This window comes from Panulirus ornatus, chromosome 9, assembly GCF_036320965.1.
Source record: "Panulirus ornatus isolate Po-2019 chromosome 9, ASM3632096v1, whole genome shotgun sequence".
In the NCBI taxonomy this organism is placed as follows: domain Eukaryota; kingdom Metazoa; phylum Arthropoda; class Malacostraca; order Decapoda; family Palinuridae; genus Panulirus; species Panulirus ornatus.
This window is the reverse complement of record NC_092232.1, coordinates 45,514,438-45,539,596: the sequence shown is the minus strand read 5'-3', so window position 1 is coordinate 45,539,596 and position 25,159 is coordinate 45,514,438. Positions and strand designations below refer to the sequence as shown.

Genomic DNA, 25,159 nt, shown 5'->3' with positions numbered 1-25,159 from the left:
ATCAGAGAGGCAAAGTGACAGAGGTTGTTCGATTTGTTTTTAGCCAAAGACCAACTGAACTATGAGTGTATGAAGTAGAAAACTTGTGGCATTTCAATGCAGGTGTGTATTTCGTTTGGAGGAACGTTCCTTTATCCTCCCTACGAATCACACATTTGCAGCGATTACGGTCAGAGATGATTGTTAAATGCTTGTCAGAGGAAGGGGAGTAGTTTTCAAGTTGGAAATGCTACGTCCCTTACTTGAATGGCCCCAGTTCGACCTTAGAGGAGGAGAAGGAGATATATGTTTCCCGTTCTGCAACAAAGATCTATTCATACCTTAAAGAGCGACAGAAGCACCACCAGAAGACAGACAGTGATCCACCTGAGGAAATTCACAAGAGAACTTTCACAAGTTATTCCAGTTAACGTTATGAGAGAAGGCTGCTTGAAGAGGTGCAGTTAACAGAGATACATTAACCTTGCAATGTGGTTGGTTAAACAAACTGCGGGTGAGATTACGTAGCCACAGAGCCAAGGATGAAAGGTGAAAGATAAACCAGTGTTTGGAGACGTCTCAGCGGTCAGGAATACTGGACGGGTAGGTAATGATTCCCTTCATTCATAAAGAAAAAAAAAGACGTGACGCCTTCAATCACCATCATTTGTATGAAAGAAGTTCAACCTTTCCCTATGGTGCACGTCGAGTCTCCAAAGTAGAGGACCTCAGCCTGAGGATGAGAGGAAGTCACGGCCTCATGATAGGAATCAAGGTCGTCGAGGAGACTTTCAACATTTATACAGTTAGGAGAACAGAAGGTAAAACGAAGGAAAAATAATGATATTTTCGCGACAGATCTTATGCCAGGAAACGGCAAACTTGGGAAATCCCTGGAAGCGTGCTACGTGTGTGTTCGTGATAAACACAGACTTGGTACCACATTTGAAACGAAATTGTGCGTGAAGATGACAGCTGGACGTGTGGAGGCGGGTTAGTGAAAACATCATTAGACAGTTAGGTACCCAAGTGAAGTTAGGCTTTTGGAGAGTGGACGATTAAGATGTTGTCCAATAGGTGAGAGGCTACCTGAAAGACCACGAATGTTAGTGAAATGAACAGAAAAAGAGACGAAGGTAGCTGGAGGGGGCCCGCTGCTGCTGCTACTTCATGAACCCACCCTCACCCTCTCTCGTTAGCAGCAAGAATGGAAGGGAACCCAGCGATTGTCTGCAATACAGTATATGGGAGATCCGGGGTTAAACGTTAGGTAGACTCTTCCATGTTTATCTCCGAAAGATTCTAGGGAAAAGGAGGGGGAGATGAAAGCTGAGGAGAACGGGTGCATGGTGCGTGTGGTGATGTGGTAAGAGCAAACCTAACACGGAGAGTGTCATGTAGTCTTTGGCTTGGACCTTCTTAAAACAGGAGGGCAGAACTGCCGTGAGCGTTTCCTTGCCCAGAACCTGCTTACCAGTGAGTTTGCTCCCAGGATGGGTGCGGTCGCAGGCTATGCCTTGAATTAGCTGGGATCTTTGTGTGGTAGGCAAATTATTCAGCAGGCTGGTACACAGTCTTCCTCGGGCAACGGTATAAAGACGGCCACACCCACACACACACTGGGCGGGTGGAGCGCGCGCCAGACAGCCTGCAGTCTGAATGAAGTTTTTCCACACTGGAGCCCACACTCGCTGCTGCTGCCCAGCCACACTGACGTACAGTGGCATGACAGAACAGCTCTGTCGTGAGATTCTGCGGTAGGTTTTGAGAAAATCCCGCCCCTCCCCCCACTTGCTCGATAGATGTTTTTAATGGCTCTGTATCTATCTTGAAGAGAGAGAGAGAGAGAGAGAGAGAGAGAGAGAGAGAGAGAGAGAGAGAGAGAGAGAGAGAGGAATATTTCGAGATGATAATATATCGACGATGTATGAGCCCCTTTTGGGTGTGTTATTTTTCTGATTTACTTTTTTTTAACCGTCAAAACTGTTTTTGTTCGTTCATATTCTAAAAAAAAAAAAAATGTATCTATTCTCATAAGTAAGAGTTGCTGTACTCATGAGTCGAGCGGGTTGTTGGGTGGTTGTGGCAGCAGCAGCAGCAGTAGCCAGTAGAGATGAGCGCTGACACTCGGTGCTGACTGACGTACGTGGAACCCATCGTCGCTAGGCTCACTAAGGGCACCTGGGGGTCCGCTAAACTCCGTTTCATAATCCTCTCTATGTTTTAAGCTACGGTCAGGCCTGGATGTGGACTTTGGCCCATTACTGGAGCCTCCAACGTAAGAAAAGTGGTAGTTGATTTATCCAGTGGCTGCGTGTGTTCCTCAACTCAGTGGCTGGATGGTTGTTTTTCTCAGTGGTTATGTGATTCCTTGTTCGTATGGCTGAGTGGATTGAATGAATCAGAGATGAAGTGGTTACCACACCTAGTGGTGACACACTGATGGTTACCACACTCAGTGGTCACTAAAACCGATGGCTGTCAAGCGCAGTGGTTGCCACACTCAGTGTGTGCAACACTCAGTTGTTGCCACACTCAGTTGTTGCCACACTCAGTGGTCGCCACACTCAGTGGTCGCCACTCCCAGTGGTCGCCACTCCCAGTGGTCGCCACACGTAGTGGTCGCCACACTCTGTGGTTGCCACACTCTGTGGTCGCCACACTCAGTGGTTACCACAGCAGAGGCTGACCCGTGTCCCCTGGGCTGCAGGAGTCTGGCCAACGTGTGGAGCGTGACAGGGACGCCCGCCGTAGCCACTGTGGTGTTCGGGCTTGGCGCCGCCTTCGCTGCCATGTTCATCTCCCTCACCGTTCTCGTCGAAATGATGTCCATAGGTATGTTCCCCTCCCATTCCCCTCCCATACCACCCGCCTTTCCCACCATTCTAGATCCCTCCCATCCCCCTCCAGTACCAGCCGCCACCCTCACTGTTCCATATACCTTCCCTCCCCTGCCTCCCTCCAATATACTCATCTCTCCCATATTTCTCCTTCCTCTCATTGCCCAAACCTCCTTAAAGTCTCCCTCCCATGTCTCTCCTCTCTCCCATGCCCTTCTCATTTCTCTCGTCTCTCTCATAGCGCTCCCATACCATCCTTCCTCAAGCAGAGCTGCCTCACATGCCTCCCTTCCCTCTTGCCTCTCCCGGACATCTTATCTTTCTCATGTCGCCTCTTCTTCTGCCTTCCTAAAGCTTTCTTATCTCCCACTCTCCTCCTAGTTTTCTTGTCTCTCCCATCACATCCCTCCCACACCAAAAATAACTCTGACATCTCTGCTATGTTCCTGTTCCATCTAACTCCTCGACCTTTTAATGCTGCTGCTTGACCCCTCCCACTTGCCACAGTCCTTTCCCATCGTTTATTCTCCTCTCCATTTACTCCCCCTCTTTCCTTGTTTACCTCGCAAGATCACACCACCGAGAAATCAAGACAGAGCAACTGTAAGGCCGTCTTCCCCCCAGAATGGTAAGAGTCAGCCTGTCACTGCGAGGTAACAAATAAACACGACGAGAGACATCAAAACAAAATAAGAGCTTCAACTGTCTCCTCCCAGCATCTTCAGTGATACCTGGCCCCCTGATCCCTTCTTGAGCCTGTTCACCTGATCCCTCCTTGTGCCTGTTCACCTGATCCCTTCTTGTGCCTGTTCACCTGATCCCTCCTTATGCCTGTTCACCTGATCCCTTCTTGTGCCTGTTCACCTGATCCCTTCTTGAGCCTGTTCACCTGATCCCTCCTTATGCCTGTTCACCTGATCCCTTCTTGAGCCTGTTCACCTGATCCCTCCTTGTGCCTGTTCACCTGATCCCTTCTTGTGCCTGTTCACCTGATCCCTCCTTGTGCCTGTTCACCTGATCCCTTCTTGTTCCTGTTCACCTGATCCCTCCTTGTGCCTGTTCACCTGATCCCTTCTTGTGCCTGTTCACCTGATCCCTTCTTGTTCCTGTTCACCTGATCCCTCCTTATGCCTGTCCCCCTGATTCCCCCTTGCTACATGGCCCCCTTCTCTCACTCCTTCTTGGTCCTTTGCCCTTTGAGTCCTTCATGGTGGCTGTCCCTCTGGAGTCTTCTTAATGTCTGGCCCTCTGAAACCTTCTCGGTGCTTTGACCAGGTTTAACAGGTGGCTCCAGGACACTGACCCACACTGTCTGTCATGCGTCAGCTATCATGAAGCTATAATGAGGCTGAGATTTCCTATGATCAATCTGTAAGAAGGCTAAAGTAAGACTATAACAGAGCTATATGATAGGGCTACAGTGAGTTTATGATAACTTTCCTTTCTTAAGCGTTTTAAGACGAGAGTAATGCTAATTTCCCTTTAGATAGATGATTTTTATCTGCATTTAAAGTGTTTCTGGAGCATAAGATGTTAGATTTGTAAGGTAAAAGTGTAATCATAGATCAGTTCCCATTTATTCTTTACACTTGAGACAAAGTTGTCATGTCGAGTGTGGGAAGATGTACATCAACATTTGTGTTGCAGGCACCCTGCTGGCCTACACCCTTGTGTCGACGTGTGTGCTGATCCTGCGCTACCAACCCCACTCCACCACACTGCTGGAGATGCTGCCGGAGAGCATCCGTACCCCACTGGGAGGCACACCTCTACCAGGCTCACCCACACGGAACCTCACAAATGTACGTCATACCCAAGTTCACTTGTCATACCATACACCGTAGCCCACTCGCTACGTACGACACCCTAGTCACACCCAAGCTCACTTGTCATACCATACACCGTAGCCCACTCGCTACGTGCGACACCCTAGTTCACTTGTAACACCTTACACCCTAGTCTAGTTGTGATCTACGATGTCTTAGCTCACTTGTCACACGCAACACCCTAGCTTACTTGTGAAATACGAGGCCCTAGCTCATTTGTCACACTTAACACCCTTGCTCAGTTGATGTATACGACATCTTAGCTCAACCTGCACCCGTATTTAGTTATCACACCCCACACCCCATACCAGTTGTCAAATCCTTTCACTAGCAGCCCAGTTGTCATACCCTACACTCTAGCTCAGCTGTCGTATCAAACACTTTCTCCCATATGTTACACCCTACATCCTAGTTTAGGTTCCAACTCCCTTCAGTCACGTTCCTCCTCCAACATTCCAACCTCTCTCCTTTGTCAGTAGTCATAAGGACCTTTGCAGGAGGAGGAGGTCGACCTACTGTGTTGTTAGGACAATATTTATGCATGCTCGAAGCTCAGTGAGATGGAACTGTACCCCATAGATCACTAGATCCAGTGTGGCAAGGACCATGTAGACTGTGCTCTATCCATCACACTTAGCCACTGCAGGCGGGAGGGTCATGTGTGGAGAAACAGGTGAGGTAACGGGAGTTGAGTCATAGTTGGCTGACCAGCCATCTCCACGATCTTAGAATGAGGTCCGGTAGGCATACTGTCAGAGACAATGAGGTATTACTAATGAGTAAGAGGTGAACATGAGTATTATGTGAAACTCCAAAATACTTTATAGCATCATCAGAGTTAGAGAATAGAGTGTTGAGTTTAGTTAGAAGGATGTGGAGGGTATATCTAAGAGGGTCAGAAGGTTAGGTAGTCCCTAGTGTGGGTTTTGAACGTCGCAAGTCACAGAACTTATACTTTAGCCAGACTCCAGGACTCCCATGTTTACCCCCTGAACCACCGAGTCTGGGTTCCTCCCGAGTGGCACTTGTGTCTTACGCCGACCTCCAGACCTGGAGGCACTGTAGCCTTAGCTGAGATAAGTTTATCTGAACGTTGTCTACCCCCAGGCGGAGATGACGACTGCCCTGGGCCGTGCCACACTGACCACCTCCGTCTCACCCCAGCACCTGACGGCGGCGCTGAAGCAGAACGGCGGTGGACGCATCACCCCTTCCGGTCTGCCTCTCGACCAGAAGATTACCGTGAAGGTGATATATGCATATGATACCTACCCATATAGGCATGGCTTTCTAGATACATTAAAGAGTTTATATATATATATATATATATATATATATATATATATATATATATATATATATATATATATATATATATATATATATATATATATATTCACGCTTCACACCACAAACATCAGCACAAAAGCTGCCAACTAACTGCCTCTTAGAACGTTAACTGGTACCAGATCTGGACAAGATAAAGGACTCCCTAAGTATCCTTGATAAACATTTCATACGCTCCACCCTCAACTATGCCTCACAATGCCCTTCCCATCGTCCATCCTCTCACAGGCAAACACAGGAAGCACTCAGAGGACTCACTGTCTAACTAGCGACCACGAACACTCAACCACCTGCACGATGATGCAAAGCCCTCCAATAGAATAGCATCTAAATGCGCTTGGCACTTAGTTCTTTGCAGTAGCATTAGATCTCTCCCATCCAAACGTCTCCATAATCAACCAGCTATCTTAAAGTAGAAGTAAAAAGCTTACCCCTGCCTCACACTTTAGTAACCTCTACCTACACATCCCCTTAATCCCTTAATCCCCTGTGTCCCGCCAAGCACTAAACAGCCGCCCTACAAACCTAATATTGAACACCACCCCTCGAGCAGTCATACACTAATCGGAAACCGCATTTACCAGACATGTACGAGTGACACATTCTCGTCTACATTCTGCATATCATCCAACTCCACAATACTGCAAACATTTACCAGACATGTACGAGTTACACATTCTCGTCTACATTCTGTATATCATCCAACTCCACAATACTGCAAACATTTACCAGACATGTACGAGTTACACATTCTCGTCTACATTCTGTATATCATCCAACTCCACAATACTGCAAACATTAATTCAACATATTTCAAGACAACTGACACCCACGACACAACAACTACACTGATGACGACAAATACTTACCACTCAATTGCACCAGTTTTTGGCGCACGAAGGTGAGTAATGTGGCAGTTGAGGGTATAATTGGTTCACATGGGGTGTTCAGAACTGTAAATGGAAATGGTGAAGACTTGCGGAGTTGTGCGATGTAAGAAGACTAGGGATAGGGAATACCTGGTTTAAAACGAGATATACACAAGTATGTGAATAGGAGATGGTCACCAGGCATTATTAGATTACTTATTAATTAATAGGCGTGTAAGAGAGTTTTAGATATAGATTTGCTGAGAATGGTGGCTGATGGGAAGTTTGATCACTACCTTGTGCAGGCGAAGGTGAAGATTTGTAGAGGTTTTCGAACAAGACAAAACAATGTCGGAGAGAAGAGAGTGGTGAGAGTAAGTGAGCTTGGAAAGGAGACTTGTGTAAAGAAATAGCAGGAGAGGTTGAGTGCAGAATGGCAAATGAAGTGAGGAGAGGGGGTGAGGAATGGGAAGTATCTAGAGAAGCAGTAATGGCGTGTGCAAGAGATGTATGTGGCATAACATAAATGGGAGGTGGCCAAATTAGAAAGGGTAGTGAATGGTGGAATGAAGACGTAAAGTTGCAAGTGAAAGAGAAGAGGGGAGTTTGAGCGGTACTTACAGGGAAGAAGTGCATCTGATTGGGAGATGTATAAGAAAAAGCGGCAGGAGGTCAAGAGGAAGGTGCAGGGGCTGAAAAAGAGGGCAAATGAGAGCTGGGGTCAGATAGTATCGGTAAACTTTAGGGAGGATAAAAAGATGTGTTGGAAGGACGTGAGTAACGTGCGAGAGATAGGAAAACAAATGGGAACATCGGTGAAGGAGGAAAAAGAGGAAGTAATAACAGGTAGTGATGGAGTGAGGAGGAGATGGAGTGAGTATTTTGAGGTCTGTTGACTGTGTTTGATGAAAGAGTGGCAGACGTAGGATGTTTTCGTCGGGGTGGCATGCGAAGCGAGAGAGTCACTGAGTGTGGTTTGGTGAGGAGGAAGCGGTGGTGAAAGCATTGGAGAAGATGAAATACAGTAAAGGGGGTGACTATATTGTTGATTGGTTGGTGAAATGCCTGAGGATTGGCGGAATACATGTATAGTAAAGGCAAAGGGAATAAAGATAAGTGTTCAGACTACAGACGTATAAGTTTGTTGGGTATATCTGGTAAGTTGTATGGGAGGGTATTGATTGAGAGGGTAAAGGCATGTACAGAGCATCAGATTGGGGAAGAGCAGTGTGGTTTCAGAAATGGTAGGGGATGTGTGAATCAAGTGTTTACCTTAAAGAATGTGGTGAGAAATACTTAGAAAAACAGATGGACTTGTATATAGCATTTATGGATCTGAAGAAAGCATATGAAAGGGTTGATAGAGATGCTTTGTAGAAGTTCTTGAGAGTATATAGTGTAGGAGGTAAGCTGCGAGAAGCAGTGAGAAGTTTTTATCAAGGATGCAAGGTGTATGTACGAGTAGGTACAGAGGAGAGCAAATGCTCTCAGTGAAGTTCGGCCTGCGGCAGGGGTGTGTGATGTCCCCATGGTTGTTTAATCTGTATATGGGTCAGGTGGTAAGAGAGGTAAGTGCAAGAGTTTTGGAGAGAGGAGCGAGTATGAAGTCTGCTGCAGATGAGAGGGCCTGGGAAGTGTCATTTGTCTTTCGCCGATGATACAGCTCTAGTGGCTGATTCGAGTGAGAAGCTGTAGAAGTTGGTGACTGAGTTTGGAAAAGTGTGTGAAAGAAGAGAGTTGAGAGTAAGTGAATAAGATTAAGGTTATTAGGTTCGGTAGGGTTGAGAGACAAGTTTAAACATACCCATTTTAGCCCTCCAAGATGACGACCTTTCTTTTCCTCCTTTTTAGATGCTTCCAGATCTTTCACTACCCTCAGCCACCCTATGACTCAACTCTGCTTTCATTTGCTGTCATGTACACTCCCAGGTATCTAAAAACGCTTCACTTCCTTTAACTCACATCTTACCTAATATGTCTCTCTGTCCTGCTAAACTTAGTAACCTTGCCTTTATTTACATTCACTATGAATGTCCGCCTTGCACACACGCTTCCAACTCGGTCACCAACTTCTGCAGTTTCTCTATGGAATCTGCCACAAGTTCTGCGTCTTCAGCAAACAACAACTGACTCACTCACCAGGACCCCCTCACCCTCTACAAACTTCAGACTCACCCCTCTTTCCAGGACTCTTGCATTCACCTTCATCTCCACATACAAACAGCACTGGCAACATGACAAACCTCTGGCGTATACCAATCTTCACCTGTGACCACTCGCTGATCTCTCCTCCTACTTGCACACACGCCTTAGGCCCTTGATAAATACTTCTCATTGCTCCGAGTTGCTTACCTCCCACTTCAGGTATTCGTAAGGCCTTCCACAAGGCATCTCTATCAAACCTATCACATGATTTCTCCAGATCCATAAATGCATCATACAGATCCTTCGGTTTTTCTAAGTATTTCTCAAACACATTCTTCAAAGCAAACACCTGATCCACACATCCTCAGCCAACTCTGACACCACTTTCTTCCCCTCCAGTCTGATGCTCTGTGCATGCTATGTGCATGCCTTCACCCTCTTAGTCACGTCTCTCACATGCAACATACAGTCAAAACTGCTAACACATCACTCAACTGCTCCCAAAACACTAGCCTCTCATGATCTTCCTTCGCATTGCCGGATAGATAAGTGCCAAGAATCATCCATCTCTCGCAATCCACATTCATTTTTACCCACATCTGTCTGAGGCTCACTTGCCTATACTCTTTCACATACTCCCTCAAATTCTGTGTCAACTGTAGTGCTACCCATTTCATATAGGCCTTGCCCTCACACCAGCCTTGAGTTTACTCCTCAGACGTTTCCAAACCCTTGAGCTTCGTTTCACTCAGAGCCAGAACATCCAGGTCCCTTTCATCAAACATGCTACCTATCTCTCCTTTTCTTCTCATCTTGGTTACATCCACACACATTTAGACACCCTAATCTGAGCCTTCGAGGAGGATGAGCACTCCCCTCTTGGCTCCTTTTGTTCAGTCATTGAGAAATTGAAATACAAGAAGGTGAGGAACATACTAGCCACTCACTCTCGCACCTCTTGGCTGCCTTCTTCGACTCGTAGGGAGTAAGAAGGTACTCAGACTTACCTGTTCACCATCCTAGATGAGGAATAGGTTTTGCCCTGCGTATCAATGCTATTACAGAGATGAAGTGTGGTGTGTTTCATTGAACAGAAAAACAAATGACTCATAGAAATAAACGAAGGAAGTGAGTTTTAGCGTCACTGAATTTCACTGCATAGATTCGAAGTGTGTTCAGGTCGAGAATGAAAACAAACAGTAGAGGAAGGGGAGGGAAAGTGTGTTGAAATAAGCAAAGTGGAATCATCAGCATAAAAGTGAACAAGGTTGGAAGTAGAAGCGATAAGACCATCTACTGAGAGAGGAAAAGAAAGAGAATTGTTGACAGGATCGAACCCTGAGGACCACAAGTGTCGATAGGACAGCAGGGGGAAGCTGTTCTGCGGAATGATTGCAACAATGGAAATGGCCAGAGCGAATACTAGGAAAACGAGAGAAGCTGAAGAGAAAAAAAGAAAAAAGTAACGGATATTTCAAAAAGCGAAAAGACTTATGCTACACCCTGTCAGATGCTTCAGTGACGTTGAGGACAACAACATAAACTTCACCGGAAATACTGAGAGAGAGAAAAGGAGCTGAGATGAGTCACACAGAAGAGAAACGCACCAGTAGTCCTAGCGCTCCGAAGCTGCTACTGGTGATGAGAGGAATGGAATTTTGAGTGTCTGAGAGAGAGTGAAACTTGAGCAGATTTCCAGAGGTTTTGAAGATGTCAAAAGTGTATATAATGGGATCATTGTAAGCGGAGTTAGTGGTCTCCTTTTATTGGGATGGGCTGCACCAAGGCGTGCGTCCAAAGGAGATGGAAAAACATAGATTTGTAAGCTACGTCGAAATAGGCAAGTGCGTGTAGGAGTTAAGTGAGAGACACACTCGCTTCAGTAGGATTCAGGGGAGATATACCATCTTGGCCATAAGCATAGTTCACCTAGATCAGGTGAAAGTATTTGACTGAGTCGACGCGAGGAGAATACAACTGATGGTCTAGGTTCAGTGAGAGAGATGGCCTCTGCTCAGTGAGATGGATGGCCTCTGCTCAGTGAAGAGGGATGGCCTCTGCTTAGTGGGAGGGATGGTCTCTGCTCAGTGAAAGTGATGGCCTCTGCTCAGTGAGAGGGATGGCCTCTGCTCAGTGAGAGGGATGGCCTCTTCTCAGTGAGATGGATGGCCTCTGCTCAGTGAGAGGGATGGCCTCTGTTCAGTGAGAGGGATGGCCTCTGCTCAGTGAGATGGATGGCCTCTGCTCAGTGAGAAGGATGGCCTCTGCTCAGTGAGAGGGATGGCCTCTGCTCAGTGAGAGGGATGGCCTCTGCTCAGTGAGAGGGATGGCCTCTGCTCAGTGAGAAGGATGGCCTCTGCTCAGTGAGAGGGATGGCCTCTGCTCAGTGAGAGGGATGGCCTCTGTTCAGTGAGAGGGATGGCCTCTGCTCAGTGAGAGGGATGGCCTCTGTTCAGTGAGAGGGATGGCCTCTGCTCAGTGAGAGGGATGGCCTCTGCTCAGTGAGAGGGATGGCCTCTGCTCAGTGAGAGGGATGGCCTCTGCTCAGTGAGAGGGATGGCCTCTGCTCAGTGAGAGGGATGGCCTCTGGTCAATGACAGGGATGGCCTCTGCTCAGTGAGAGGGATGGTCTCTGCTCAGTGAAAGGAGATAGGAGAGGAGGTTTCGTAGCAGAATCATCCACAGTTGAATTAAGGGGAAAAAGATAAACCAGTGAGAGAGTTAGAGAGTTAGCTATAGATACCATTTAGAGAGTGAGCTCTAGATTGATCAGATCGGAATAGAGGAGGATGAAAAGCTGAATTACGAAAATTATTGGAGATGTGTCTGTACAAAACGTATTCAAATCAGCCCACTTGCCTTTTGCGGCAGCGTATTTCACTCCACCAAAAAAAAGCAGATTTACTGTGATGCTGAGCAGAAATGGAAGCGAGGTAGGTTTCATGGGAAGAGAAGAGTTTTATGGCCAGCTAAGCTCTGTCCCCTGAGGCGACAGGTATCCGGGAAGAGAGAAAAGATTTCGTAGAGAGATGAGATGCAGGACTTTCTGCCAGCCAAGATATATCTCTGCTATGCAATCAGCACAGCTTGAGGCATCCCGGCCAGCCAAGCATTAGACTATCATAGGGAGACTCAGTGAAGAAGCTGCGCACGGATGACCGCTGAGCTCTCACATAACCCCAAAGTTAGCGCTTCGAGGAGGAGGACGGGAAGTTGTTAGAGGGAGAAGGTGGTTACTTAGAAGTCAAAGTTAGGGGTTTCGAGTGTTTTAGAGAAGTGGCCATAACAGAGTCGAGATCTCGTGTTGGATGTTTGAGTTATCTATTCCAGATCGAATAAGAGAGAAAGAAAGAGAGCATCGGCTCCACCGGGACCATCTCACGTAGAGTTTACCCAAGTCTTTGGGTATACATCGAAGTCCTGTGCTTACAAGGTTTCATTACGTAGCAGGATGTGATGAATTAGAAGAGTTGTGCATGATTTGAGGAGTTAGGGTAGATATAGACGAAACAAAATAGTCAAGGTATACAGGGTTGAGACATTTGAGCCAGGCACCATGAAGGTTAGGAGGTTCAGGACCTACGATGCGAGCAATAAAGTTTTTCATATTACGTCAGACTCGAACGCCACCCTTGGAGCAGACAAGAGAGGGCAGAGATCGAAGTTATAGGAGGTGTGATACCGTAGAGAGGAAGCAGCCATGGAGAGCTGGGTGTCGGTGAGAAGACCAGAGGAAGGACGAAAAGAGATCGTGTTCTGCAAGGGAGAGGTTAGATTTGAGACCGCGCAAATGCAGCAGAAATGAAGAGAGGAAGAACCACGTCTTGGGGCTACGAAGTAGGTCTCAGTCACTTGGTCAAGGAGGCTCCCTGGGAGCCAACCTGCCCACCTTGACCTGTGGCGCCGTTCCGCTTCAACACTGGAGGAACTTGAGCACGTCGTACTCTCATGATTTCATCTTCGTTTTCTCTAAGGAAGGAACAACTGGAGAGGAGAGTGAGAGGTTGTGTATATTTTGTGTTCTCAAGTGTTTTTTTAGAGAGTCAGAGGGTGTGAGTTTTGCGGATGCCAGCATTCACTTGCAACTGTGGTAGCAAATAGTAGAAATACAACGACCTGGGTCAGGGTGAGGTATTTGACAACCACCTGGGGTCTGAGTAAGACATTTTGTGACTCCCACTGTAGTAATCCTTTTACTCTGCCGCTCACAGGATGAGCACTGGGGGACACAGTAAACTTGCCGGGCACAAATCAGTCAAGTCAATGTGTCACCATCACTAGCCTCTCCAACACCCTGGCGATAGTCCTTCATAGAGGCATCATCTTCTCTTGCTATAAACCAGATCATATCTAGCATCAATGTGCTTCCTAGATGTTGTCCAATATTCCTAATGGTTAATCTGATCTTTGTAGGACACTGCAAATCGTCTCTCCTAAGTTCATTTGCTTTCATAAGTAAACATCATTGAACGGATATGATATTACGACAATATTTAAGGATCTTTCTCTTATCTTTTGGCTAAAAGATGTCGGCTTTAGATTCGCCACTGTGTATGCAGGAGTCATCACTACGTCATCACTACGTCGGCTGAATGAGTAAATGAATCAAAGTGGTGATAGGAAAACCCCTTTAAGGAAGAGTGGGACGAAGGATGAAGGGAAAGAATCAGTTGGGAGAAAGGAAGGTCCAGTGGTAGAGAAAGAGCCAGGGTTCGACCCAGCATGCATAAGTCAGGTGTACGGTTGGCTGGGTGCAGGGTAGGAGGACACTGGCGAGTGAGGGAGTCTCTCGCTAAAGTTGTAAACGGATTTGGCGGTAAGGAAGGCATTCTTGTCTCTCCAAGAGCGATCCGCTTTTGTTTTCAGGTCAAGGAATCTAACTTGGTTCCGAGGCTATTTCCATAGCATGCCAACACTTGGTTTCAGTGTTCGAAACTGTCTTGATATCTGAGGACACTGGGTTCAGACGTCTGGATCCGGGTAGTTCATTGCAAGTCTATTGATAATGTTCTTTGAGTGAGATGTTACGGAAGGAGTCATGATGGAACCTTCCAGTGTGTTTATCGACAAGACACAGCAGGGGTATATACTGAGTGCTGAGAAATTTGGTCTTCCCTGAGGTTCTGTGGTCTCTATGTGGTCTCTATAATATCAGGGCATCTGATTCTGTATGTTTACTGCAGTGCTTTGTTTTGAATCCTTCACAGAACCTGGATGTTGGCTTTAACCGCATGCAATGATGATTGGATGCTTATGTGAGACGGTGATCTAATGAAAGCTTTAGAGAGATGCATTGATGTTCTTTCAGTTCAAATTCTAAATAAAAGAAATGTCCAACGAACTCCACCTCTAGCAACAGCCGCCTTAGTCTGACCATCGCAGTTCATCCTGAGTTCGACGTGGAAGTTTAGGCGCAGTACAATGTTGCTGAGGGTGACGGGGATGGGGTAGATGCGGTGTGCGGATGAGTTTTGGTAAACATAATCTATTAAGTAATTGTGGCGTGCGGTGAAATAGGACTGGACTTTATGTGGTCCTTCATTCATTCGCGTCGCCACCCCGCCACACATAAAATGATAACCCCGTCCCTCCGTATGCGCGCGATGTAGCGCTAGGAAAAGACAACAAAGGCCACATTCGTTCACACTCAATCTCTTTTTAGCCCTTTTATTGAGGTGTATTTAGGTGTTTTCTTTGACAGACTGAACAGCAGACTCCACTGCTTACAGTAGTGTCACGGAATCAGCGTTCAGAGGGCCAGGAGGATCACGGGTATATGGGATGGGGTCCAGCACTGAGCCCTGAGGTACACCAGCACCGAGGGTGGAGGTAAACTCAATGGGCATTTTTCGTATCAGTGGATACAAGGTTGACTCTTGGACGGGGAAGGTGAAACTGGGCGCTTATCTAGAATTTCGAACCTTCATGCCAGGCACAGTTCGAAAGACTTTTCATCTCCTTTGTAGGGAAAAGTGGTCGTGTGTCGTGGCTTTTCATTTATGTTAATAGTTGATGATTGTATTGAGTTTTTCCCAGGTGGAGTCGTGTGGGGGGTTGGAGGTAGGGCAAGTGGGTGTGGAGTAGACCAGCTGGCGACGACTGCGTTGGGAAAGGAACCAGAAAGGATTGTGTGATTGCCGGGTGGTGTGGCGTTGATCCTTGGTCCTCGAGCATTGTCCAGACATGACAGACAGTCTTACCTGGGCTTACCATAGCATCGAGCCAGGAGCGTCCTTAGGGCGGAAGAACTTCTAGAAGAGTATCTAAGAGTCTTGGTCGTTATTTAGACAAGTATTATGCAATTACTTACGTTGAAGGCTCCAGTCACAGATAAAAGTCCTCGTCGGAATGAAAAGGTGAAATAAGAGGGGTAAGGGCTGTCTATCTTAAGGATTTTCGTGGGAAGATTGGGAAATCTACAATCTACAATGGATCAGGTCATAGTTTATTGAAGGACATGCTTGAGGGGGTTGCGAGTTCCAAGGCTTTGAGGCGTAAGGAAAGAAACAGATGCACAACGACCCGCTCTTGGATTGTTAATGGCCACAGAGTAATTATGTGACACAGTAGTTCAGCGAGCATCATGTGGTAGGGTTAATGTTGGGGCACACAAGCGCCCAGCTCCCTCAAGTCTAAACTAAATTATTATCTACGGAGGAAGGACAGGGAATCAACATTGCGGTCTAGGATGAGTAAGTCAGGGTGTGAGGTCATACTGGGAGAGAGTTGCGTAGGCTTGAACGTAGAACTGGAAACTCCTTATGTTCGAGAACGGCACTCCATACAGAGACTCACCGATCCTTTGTCTATTCGGATCAACTGTGCAGAGAAAAGGAATTTACTGCATTTCAACAGGATTTCTAGTTTTCTGAGGTAGACTTAGTCATTTCTGAACTGTATGGTTTCCAAAGTTGGCTAGGTGTTACGGTGATACAAGTGTATACATCTTGGTAAGATATGACATTACAGATGTAACAAAAATTTAGGGAAGTGTAAGGGATTGTAGGGAGATAGATGGACAGAAACTGAGTTTGGGTGGCATTATAGTGGACCGAGTTGCATCTGCCTCTCTGGGATACCCTGTGTGAGTTTATAAAGTTGTGTATTGGTACGAGATGCATTTCGAGCAAGAGAGGGTAGAGAAAATTTGATGTATAAATGAGTCGTCGGTTTATGAATGGATCTGGTCTTCTGTTAAAGACAGAAAATCGTTGATGAAAAGGATATTTTGGTCCATTACATCTATGGAAACATCAGCCAAGAGGAAGCTAGATATGAGGAAAGAGAAAGTGAGATGGAAGCCCAAACAGATGAGCTTGGAGACGAAACGCCTATGTCATACCCTAGTAGTGCCTCTGCTTATGTCAAAGGTTAAAACAAAGGATTATCCAAAATCTCTTGACCTTACAGAAGCCATACCGATGACCAGAGAGAAGACAGTGAGGTTCAAGATGCTTGAGGATATGGAAGTTGAGGAGGAATTCAAAGACTTGGGGAAACAGTAGACGTTAAAGTAAAAAGGAGGGAATTGGAAGGATTAAGAACGGTCGCCTTTCTTTAAGACGGGATATTCGGGCTCTGAATCATTCAAGTTGGGCGCGTTTCTGTAGCCTCGTGTGCCACAGTTACTAAGTCAGTGGTGGGAGGGAGGGAGCGGGAGGTAAGTGTTTGATCTGAAGAGCCTAACATGTCCTCAGGACGCATCAAGGTTAGCGGGACCGAGTAACTGACACCAATATTCCTCTGTAGGCCCTAGCAGGAGACGGTAGTATGTCCAATAAAGTGTGTGGTAGTCTCTCCCTCCTGCCACGATCCTGCCAACGGCAAGGGAGAGAAGAGGTTTAAGGACGTCCAGGCGAATCACCCTCCTGACCAGCTGGGCATAGGAAACCACACCCAAGGTCACACTGGAGGTCTAAGATCATTCAGGCGTCACTAGGAGGGTTAAGTAATGACAGGAAAGTATGAGAGGCAATGATGACGGGTGATCGGTGAATGTATGATTCAGTGGAGGATAATATACGACACCGGTGCAGTGGGGTGAGCTGGGTGGGCATAGGGCGGGAGGGCCCTGGGAGCTCTTGTGGTACCTCCTACAGGAGGGGACAACGATAAGGGTAAACCACATTCATCTTCCCTCGAAGTGACGATGACCTGTCAGTGGTGCGCACGACGAGTCAAAAAGAAATATTCTTTTTTTATATCTATAGCACTGAGCTGCCAGGCGTATGGTTCAGGCGACGGTAAGTTTCCCCCAGGGTCTTATGATGCGAGAAGCGAAGGGTGGGGCATTTGTTGAGTGGGGCGGACGGAAAAGTAGCAAAACCAAGCAAGGGAGACGCCCTACTGACCCGCCAGGTATGATCGGTCCGTTCTGTCTACCCTTGAGTGACTAATGAAGACTGAGAACAACGCATAGGTTTACCTGTTTATCAAGAACAAGTGAAAAAAAAAAATGTCTTGTATCATGAAAGCCTTCAAGATCAACCGTGAACAACGCTGGCTTCAAACACATCCATGATGACATCCATGATGACATCCATGATGACATCCATGATGACATCCATGATGCAAACTTGTACGTTCTGAACCAGATTGTTCCTCTATCTATCAAGCTGACGAGTAGATACGTACGTAGTTTGAGTAATCAAGAACATCACAATACGTCAGCAATGATCACTGGAACGTAAAGACGAGCAACAGTAAGACCGACGTGATCTGGACACATTCACGTCCAGATGGAGACTGCTGCCCTTGCTATCTTCTCGTTATCCAGGAGACTGCTAGTACATAGGAGACTGGGAGGTCGTCTTATGTAGCATGTGTTTCTAAAGGCATTTAGAAAGACTAACCAGAACCGACCTGACGAAGGCTGTAGACGAAGTCCACTGGCTCCCCATGTCTGAAGACGGAATCCACCGACCTCCATCTCTGGAGATAGAGTCTACTGATCTCCATTCTTGGAGACAGAATCCACCTGCCTCTGTGTCTGCAGACGGAGTCCACTGGCCTCCATGTCATGGCAAGGGAAAAATAATGATCTTGGAGAACCTCATGACGCGAGAACGTTCACCTGGTACGAACTTACGCATCGCCTTTGCAGCCAGCCAGCCAGCCAGCCAGCTCCTCCCAGTATAGGAGAGAGAGAGAGAGAGAGAGTAGTTGGAACATACCTGACAGCCAATAGAAAGACTTGTTCGTGCGGATCGCTATTATTCAATTGTACCTCACTGAACAGAAGACCCATCCTTCACGTAATTTATCATCCAGACTACCATGATGAAGACAACTCCAAACATCGTAGAGGATATATATATATGATATATACGAATAAAGTGCATAGAAACGCGCACCTCCATAGAACATACAAACCTCCAACAGCCAGGATCGAACCCGGGACCCGTGTGCGCGAGGCAGGAATGTAACCGCTAGGCTATGGGCCCATAGCCTAGCGGTTAGCATTCCTGCCTCGCGCACACGGGTCCCGGGTTCGATCCTGGCTGTTGGAGGCTTGTATGTTATATAATATATATATATATATATATATATATATATTTTTTCATACTATTCGCCACTTCCCGCATTAGCGAGGTAGCGCTAAGAACAGAGGACTGGGCCTTTGAGGGAATATCCTCACCTGGCCCCCTTCTCTGTTCCTTCTTTTGGAAAAAAAAAAAATAAAAAAAAACGAGAGGGGAGGATACCCAGCCCCCCGCTCCCTTCCCTTTTAGTCGCCTTCTACGACACGCAGGGAATACGTGGGAAGTATTCTTTCTCCCGTATCCCCAGGGATATATATATATATATATACATATATATATATATATATATATATATATATATATATATATATATATATATATATATATATATATATATATATATATATATATATATATATATACCAAATGGCGTCCTAGCTACGTCTCTTCGTTGTATATCAGCTGACTTATATTTTTTCTTGTATCTCCCTTGATGATATGATAATAACACGAAAGTGCACATGGGAACTTATCGTGTTTCATTTCCCTATGGGTAAGAGAGAAATATGTATGTCGGGGAGAAGAGAGTGGTGAGAGTCAATGATCTTGGAAAGGAGACTTGTGTGAGGGAGCACCAGGAGAGCAAATGATGTTGGGAGGAGTAGGTGAGGAATGGGATGCATTTAAGGAAGCAGTGATGGCAAGTGCAAGAGATGAGCTGATTAGAAAGGGTAGTGAGTGGTGAGATGAAGAAGTAAAGTCGTTGGTAAAAGAGTAAAGAGAGGCGTTTGAACGATAGTTACAAGGGAGTGCAAATCAATGGGAGATGTATAATAGAAAGCGGCATAAGGTCAAGATGAAGGTGCTGGGGTTGAAAAAAGAGGGCAATGCGGCGGGTTTGGATGGTATTGCACTTGAGTCTGTTAAGAAAGGGGGTGACTGTGTTGTTGATTGGTTGGTGAGGATATTCAGTGTATGTACAGATCAGGGGGAAGTGCCTGAGGATTGGTGGAATGCATGTATAGTGCCACTGTGCAAAAGTAAAGGGGATAAAGGTGAGTGTTCAAACTACACAGGCATAATTTTTGTAGTATTCCTGGAAAATTGTATAGGAGAGTATTAACTGAGAAGGTGAAGGAATGTACAGAGCATCAGACTGGGGAGGAGCAATGTGATTTAAGAAGTGATTGAGGATTGAAGAATGTGTGTGAGAAATACTTAGAAAAACAGATGGATTTATATGAAGCATTGATGAATTTGAAGAAGGCATATGATAGGGTTGATAGAGATGCTTTGTGGAAGGTCTTGAGAGCATATGGTGTTGTAGGTAACCTGCCAGAGGCAGTGAGAAGTTTTTATCAAGGGTATAAGACAAGTGTGCGAGTAGGAAGAGAGGAGAGAGACTGATTACAAGTGAAGGTCGGTCTGCGGCAGGGGTGTGTGATTTCCCCATGGTTGTTTGATTTGTTTATGGATTGGGGGTGTTAGGTAAGCAAATGTAAGGGTTTTGGAGAGAGGGGCGAGTATGCCGTCTGTTGGGGATGAGAGGACCTGGAAAATGAGCCAACTGTTGTTCGCCGATGATATAGCGCTGGTGGCTGATTCGAGAGAGAAACTGCAGAAGTTGGTGAATGACTTTGAAAAGGTGTGTGAAAGGAGAAAACTGAGAGAAAATATGAATAAGAGCAAGGTTATTTAGTTCAGCAGGGTTGAATCAAGTTAGTTGTGATGTAAGTTTAAATGAAGAAAAAGTGGAGGATGTGAAGTGTTTTAAATATCTGTGAGTGGACTTAGCAGCGAATGGAACAATGGAAGTGGAAATGAGTCAGTGTAGGGGAGGTGGTGAAGGTTCTGGGAGCGATGAAGAATGTGTGGAAGGAGGGAACGTTATCTCGGAGAGCAAAACTGGGTATGTTTGAAGTAACTGTAGTTCCAACTATATCATATGGTTGCGAGGCATAGGCTATGGATAGGCTTGTACGGTGGAGGATGGATGCGTTTTATATGAAATATTTGAGGACAATATGTGGTGTAAGGCGGTTTGATCGAGTAAGTAATGAAAGGGTAAGAGAGATGTGTGTTAATAAAAGAGGGTGTATTGAAACAGTTTGGACATATGGAGAGAATGAGTGAGGAAAGGTTGACAAAGAGAATATATGTATATGGCAGAAGTGGAGGGAACAAGAGAAGCTGGAGAATTTATTGCAGGTGGAAGTAAGGAGTAAAAAAGATTTTAAGCGATCGGGACCTGAACAAGGAATAGAGTGAATTGGAACGATATGGTATACCGGGGTTGACAGGCTGTCAATGGACTGAACCAGGGCATGTGAAATGTCTGATATAAATAAACCATGGAAAGGTCTGTCGGGCCTGGATGTGGAAAGGGAGCTGTGGTTTCGATGCATTACACATGACAGCTAGAGATTCAATGTAAACGGATGTGGCCCTTTTTTGTCTGACTTCCTGGCGCTACCTCGCTGACGCATGAGGCAGCGATGCTGTTTCCTCTAGAGCGAGGTGGCGCAGGGCCTGGTATGTGCGTCAGATGTTGTACGCCGATGATACAGCACTGGTGGCTGATTCGAGTGAGAAACTGCGGAAGTTGGTGACTGATTTTTGAAAAGTGTGTGAAAGAAATGAAGAGTAAAGGTGAATAAGAGCAAGGTTATTAGGTTCAGTAGAGCTGAGGGACAAGTTAATAGGGATGTAAGTTTAAAGGGAGAAAAATTGGAGGAAGTGAAGTGTTTTTGATATCTGAGAGTGGACTTAGCAGCGAATGGAACCACGGAATCGGAAGTGAGTCACGGGATGGGGGAGGGAGACGAAAGTTGTGGAACCTCTGAAGAATGTGTGGAAAGAAAGACCGTTATCTGAGAGAACGAAAATGGGTATATTTGAAGGAATCGTAGTTCCAACAATGTTATATGGTTGTGAGGAGGATGGGTGTGTTGGAAATGAAATGTCTAAGAGAACTGGAATGTTGTGGTATGATGGGATAGACGTGACGTTAATGGACTGAACCAGTGCACGTGAGGCGTCTGGGGTAAACCATGGAAAGTCCTGTGTGGCCTGGATGTGGATAGGGAGCTGTGGTTTCGGTGAATACAACATAGTAGCTAGAGAATGGATGTTAGCAGTTACAGTTTTATCTGTCATAAATAAGGATAAGTTTAAATGTTTAGTGTTGCTCTTCTCTCCCAGCTTAACTTAGCTAATCTATGTTCTAAAAAACAGTGTTTGTAATGTTGCTTTCCAGTACAATAACACCATCAGTAAGACCTTAGTAAATAATAGGACAGATCATGCAACAATTGGGAGTGTTTACGCCGTCAAATGTAAGGCATGTAAATATGTTCATATAGCTAAGACTGGTAAAACTGTAACGGAGAAGTGTTATTGGCACCGTCATGCAGTACGCAAGAATGACTACAATTAGGCGCTCGCTAAACACTGTCATGAAAATGATCATCCCATAGATCTTGAAAATCCCGTTATTCTATACCCTTCTGTTGATTATGCCACACGCAACGTCATTGAATCTGTCTTAATTGCTAATACTATGAACTTCAATTTGTCCCCAGGCAATTTCAAAGCCATCCTAGCATTCAAGCAAATCTTATGGGAGAACTGATAAAACACGAAAACATAAAAAAGTTGTTCAAGACACACCCAGCTACCCAGGTCAAACCCCGCTACGTGACCTCCCTTAATCACTCTCCCTTATAACGGTTATGGCCAGACAAAGCAGACAGTGGTTGGTCTGTACTGATTGGTGCTGGACGGCGGGACTCAAGTGTGATGTTGGGATTTAAATAACTTTGTTAAATAATGGTACCTGATGATGAGGTGGATTGTCTCCACGAAACATGTCGTGCCACACGTATAGAAAAATTACATGTTAAATGAAACTGTGAAGTGCGATTTCACCTCTATAACTATCATCACGGACTAGTGTGATCATTCTCTCTCTCTCTCTCTCTCTCTCTCTCTCTCTCTATATATATATATATATATATATATATATATATATATATATATATATATATATATATATATATATATATATATATATATATATATATATCATTTAGTTTATTTTATTATACTTTGACGCTCTAACCCGCGTTAGCGAGGTAGCGCAAGGAAACAGACGCAAGAGTGGCCCAACCCACCCACATACGCATGTATATACATGAACGCCCACACACGCACTTATACATACCTACACATTTCTACGTATACATACATATACATACACAGACAAATACATATATACACATGTACATATTCATAAATGCTGCCTTCCTCCATTTCTACCGCCACCCCGCCACACATGAAATGACATCCCCCTACCCCCGCGTGCGCGCGAGGTAGCGCCAGGAAACGACAACAAAGGAATCACTATTCCTTCAAACATATCCATTTTTGCTCTCCGAGATAACGTTCTCGACTTCCACACATTCTTCAACGCTCCTAGAACCTTTGCCCCCTCCCCCACCCTGTGACTCACTTCCGCTTCCATGGTTCCATCCGCTGCCAAATCCACTCCCAGATATCTAAAACACTTCTCTTCCTCCAGTTTTTCTTCATTCAAACTTGCCTCCCAATTTGCTTATCCCTCGATCCTACTGAACCTAATAACTTTGCTCTTGTTCACACTTACTCTCCGCTTTCTTCTTTCAAACACTTTACTAAACTCAGTCACCAACTTCTGCGGTTTCTCACCCGAATCATCCACCAGCGCTGTATCATCAGCGAACAGCAACTGACTCACTTCCCAAACCCTTTCATCCATAACAGACTGCATACTTGCCCCACTCTCCAAAACTTTTACATCCACCACCCTAACAACCCCATCCATAAACAAATTAAACAACCATGGAGACATCACACACCCCTGCCGCATACCGACATTCACTGGGAACCACTCACTTTCCTCTCTTCCTACACGTACACATGCCTTACATCCTTGATAAAAACTTTTCACTGCTTCTAACAACTTGCCTCCCACACCATATATTCTTAGTACCTTCCACAGAGCATCTCTATCAACTCTATCATATGCCTTCTCCAGATCCATAAATTCTACACACAAATCTATCTGGTTTTCTAAGTATTTCTCACATACATTCTTCAAAACAAATATCTGATGCACACATCCTCTACCACTTCTGAAACCACACTTCTCCTACCCAATCTGGTGCTCTGTATATATATATATATATATATATATATATATATATATATATATATATATATATATATATATATATATATATATATATATATATATATTTTTCTTTTCCTTTTAAACTATCCGCCATTTCCCGCATTAGCGAGGTAGCGTTAAGAACAGAGGACTGGGCCTTTGTGGAATATCCTCACCTGGCCCCCCTGTGTTCCTTCTTTTGGAAAATTAGAAAAAAAAAAAATGAGAGGGGAAGATTTCCAGCCCCCCGCTCCCTTCCCTTTTAGTCGCCTTCTACGACACGCAGGGAATACGTGGGAAGTATTCTTTCTCCCCTATCCCCAGGGATAATATATATATATATATATATATATATATATATATATATATATTAGATCATGATGCATGATGTAGTCCAGGTTATGAGACGAAGCAACATGAATGTAAAGTCTTTCCCCACCACACATAAACAGTAATTTTCTACACACACACACACACACACACACACACACAAGGCAGCGGACATGGAGCAGTTCATGGTAGAGCCGTGTGATGAGAGAGCTACAGCCCCGTGTGTTCCCCACAGCGGGTAATGAGGTCGTCGCCTGACTCGGACGACACCGGCAACACGGAGGAAGGTAGCGGGGAGTCGTGGAGGCGAGAGGACGACTACATGGTGAGCGACAAGTGCGAGAATAAGTACTACGGCGCTGTCCCTGCCACCACTGGCACCGCCAAGTGGTATGACAGGTCAGTTTCCCACCTCCTCCTCCTCCTCCTCACCTCCTCGTCCCTCTGTGTCTTGTGGTCAGCCAGACACACACTCAGGTGAGCCTCCGGTGGTTGTGTGTAAAGTTCTCATGTGAGCATCCTGAGCTGGCTCGCCTCACAGTGTGTTCGAATGGCTCTCTCGCAGAGCTACTGTGTCATGCGTCCTGTTCTCTCTAGTCCGGGTCGTCCTACCACAGAGACTGTGGTGGTGAAGCTGTATTATTTTTAATCTAATGTTAATTTCTTGACTGTTTCAAGGAACGGATATTCCCTCTTATAACTCAAACTGGTTCAACAATCATGGTTAGATCTAGATCATAACTGTATACATCTCCATACATCGTAGAGGTTCCCCTTCTATTAACTGTAGGGGTCTATGAGTGTAAGTGGAGACTGGCGAAGACGTAGCGATGGACTGCAGACGAGGGACTAATGTGGTACTTGTGGCGGCAGGTACGTGATGATGGTGCAGCAGACGTTCCCCTCGCTGTTCCCCTGGGTGGAGGAAGGTCCCTGCACCGAGCACACGGGAAGGGAGGTCATGAAGCTGGTCGGTGAGTACCTTCGTCTTTCTCCATCCCCTCCACACACCCACAGACACGCACACGCACACACTTACACACACATCATGAAGCTGGTCGGTGAGTACCTTCGTCTTTCTCCATCCCCTCCACCCATCCACCCACACTCACACCCACACACACGCTTACAC

At 45.7% G+C, this 25,159-nt stretch overlaps 1 protein-coding gene across 4 annotated transcripts in view; it reads left to right on the top strand.

Moving 5' to 3' along the window:
* The window catches only part of LOC139750387 (solute carrier family 7 member 14-like), a 579,902-nt gene that overhangs the window by 536,811 nt on the left and 17,932 nt on the right, over positions 1-25,159 (top strand). For all 4 annotated transcript variants that reach the window (XR_011713125.1, XM_071665121.1, XM_071665122.1 and 1 more), the window contains 5 exons: positions 2,690-2,814; positions 4,467-4,621; positions 5,753-5,893; positions 24,263-24,426; positions 24,901-25,001. Coding sequence is in view for 3 of the 4 variants with exons in the window: in XM_071665121.1 (XP_071521222.1) it covers positions 2,690-2,814; positions 4,467-4,621; positions 5,753-5,893; positions 24,263-24,426; positions 24,901-25,001 (686 nt within the window). In the remaining variant the exon portion in view is untranslated. The remainder of the gene's footprint in view (positions 1-2,689; positions 2,815-4,466; positions 4,622-5,752; positions 5,894-24,262; positions 24,427-24,900; positions 25,002-25,159) is intronic.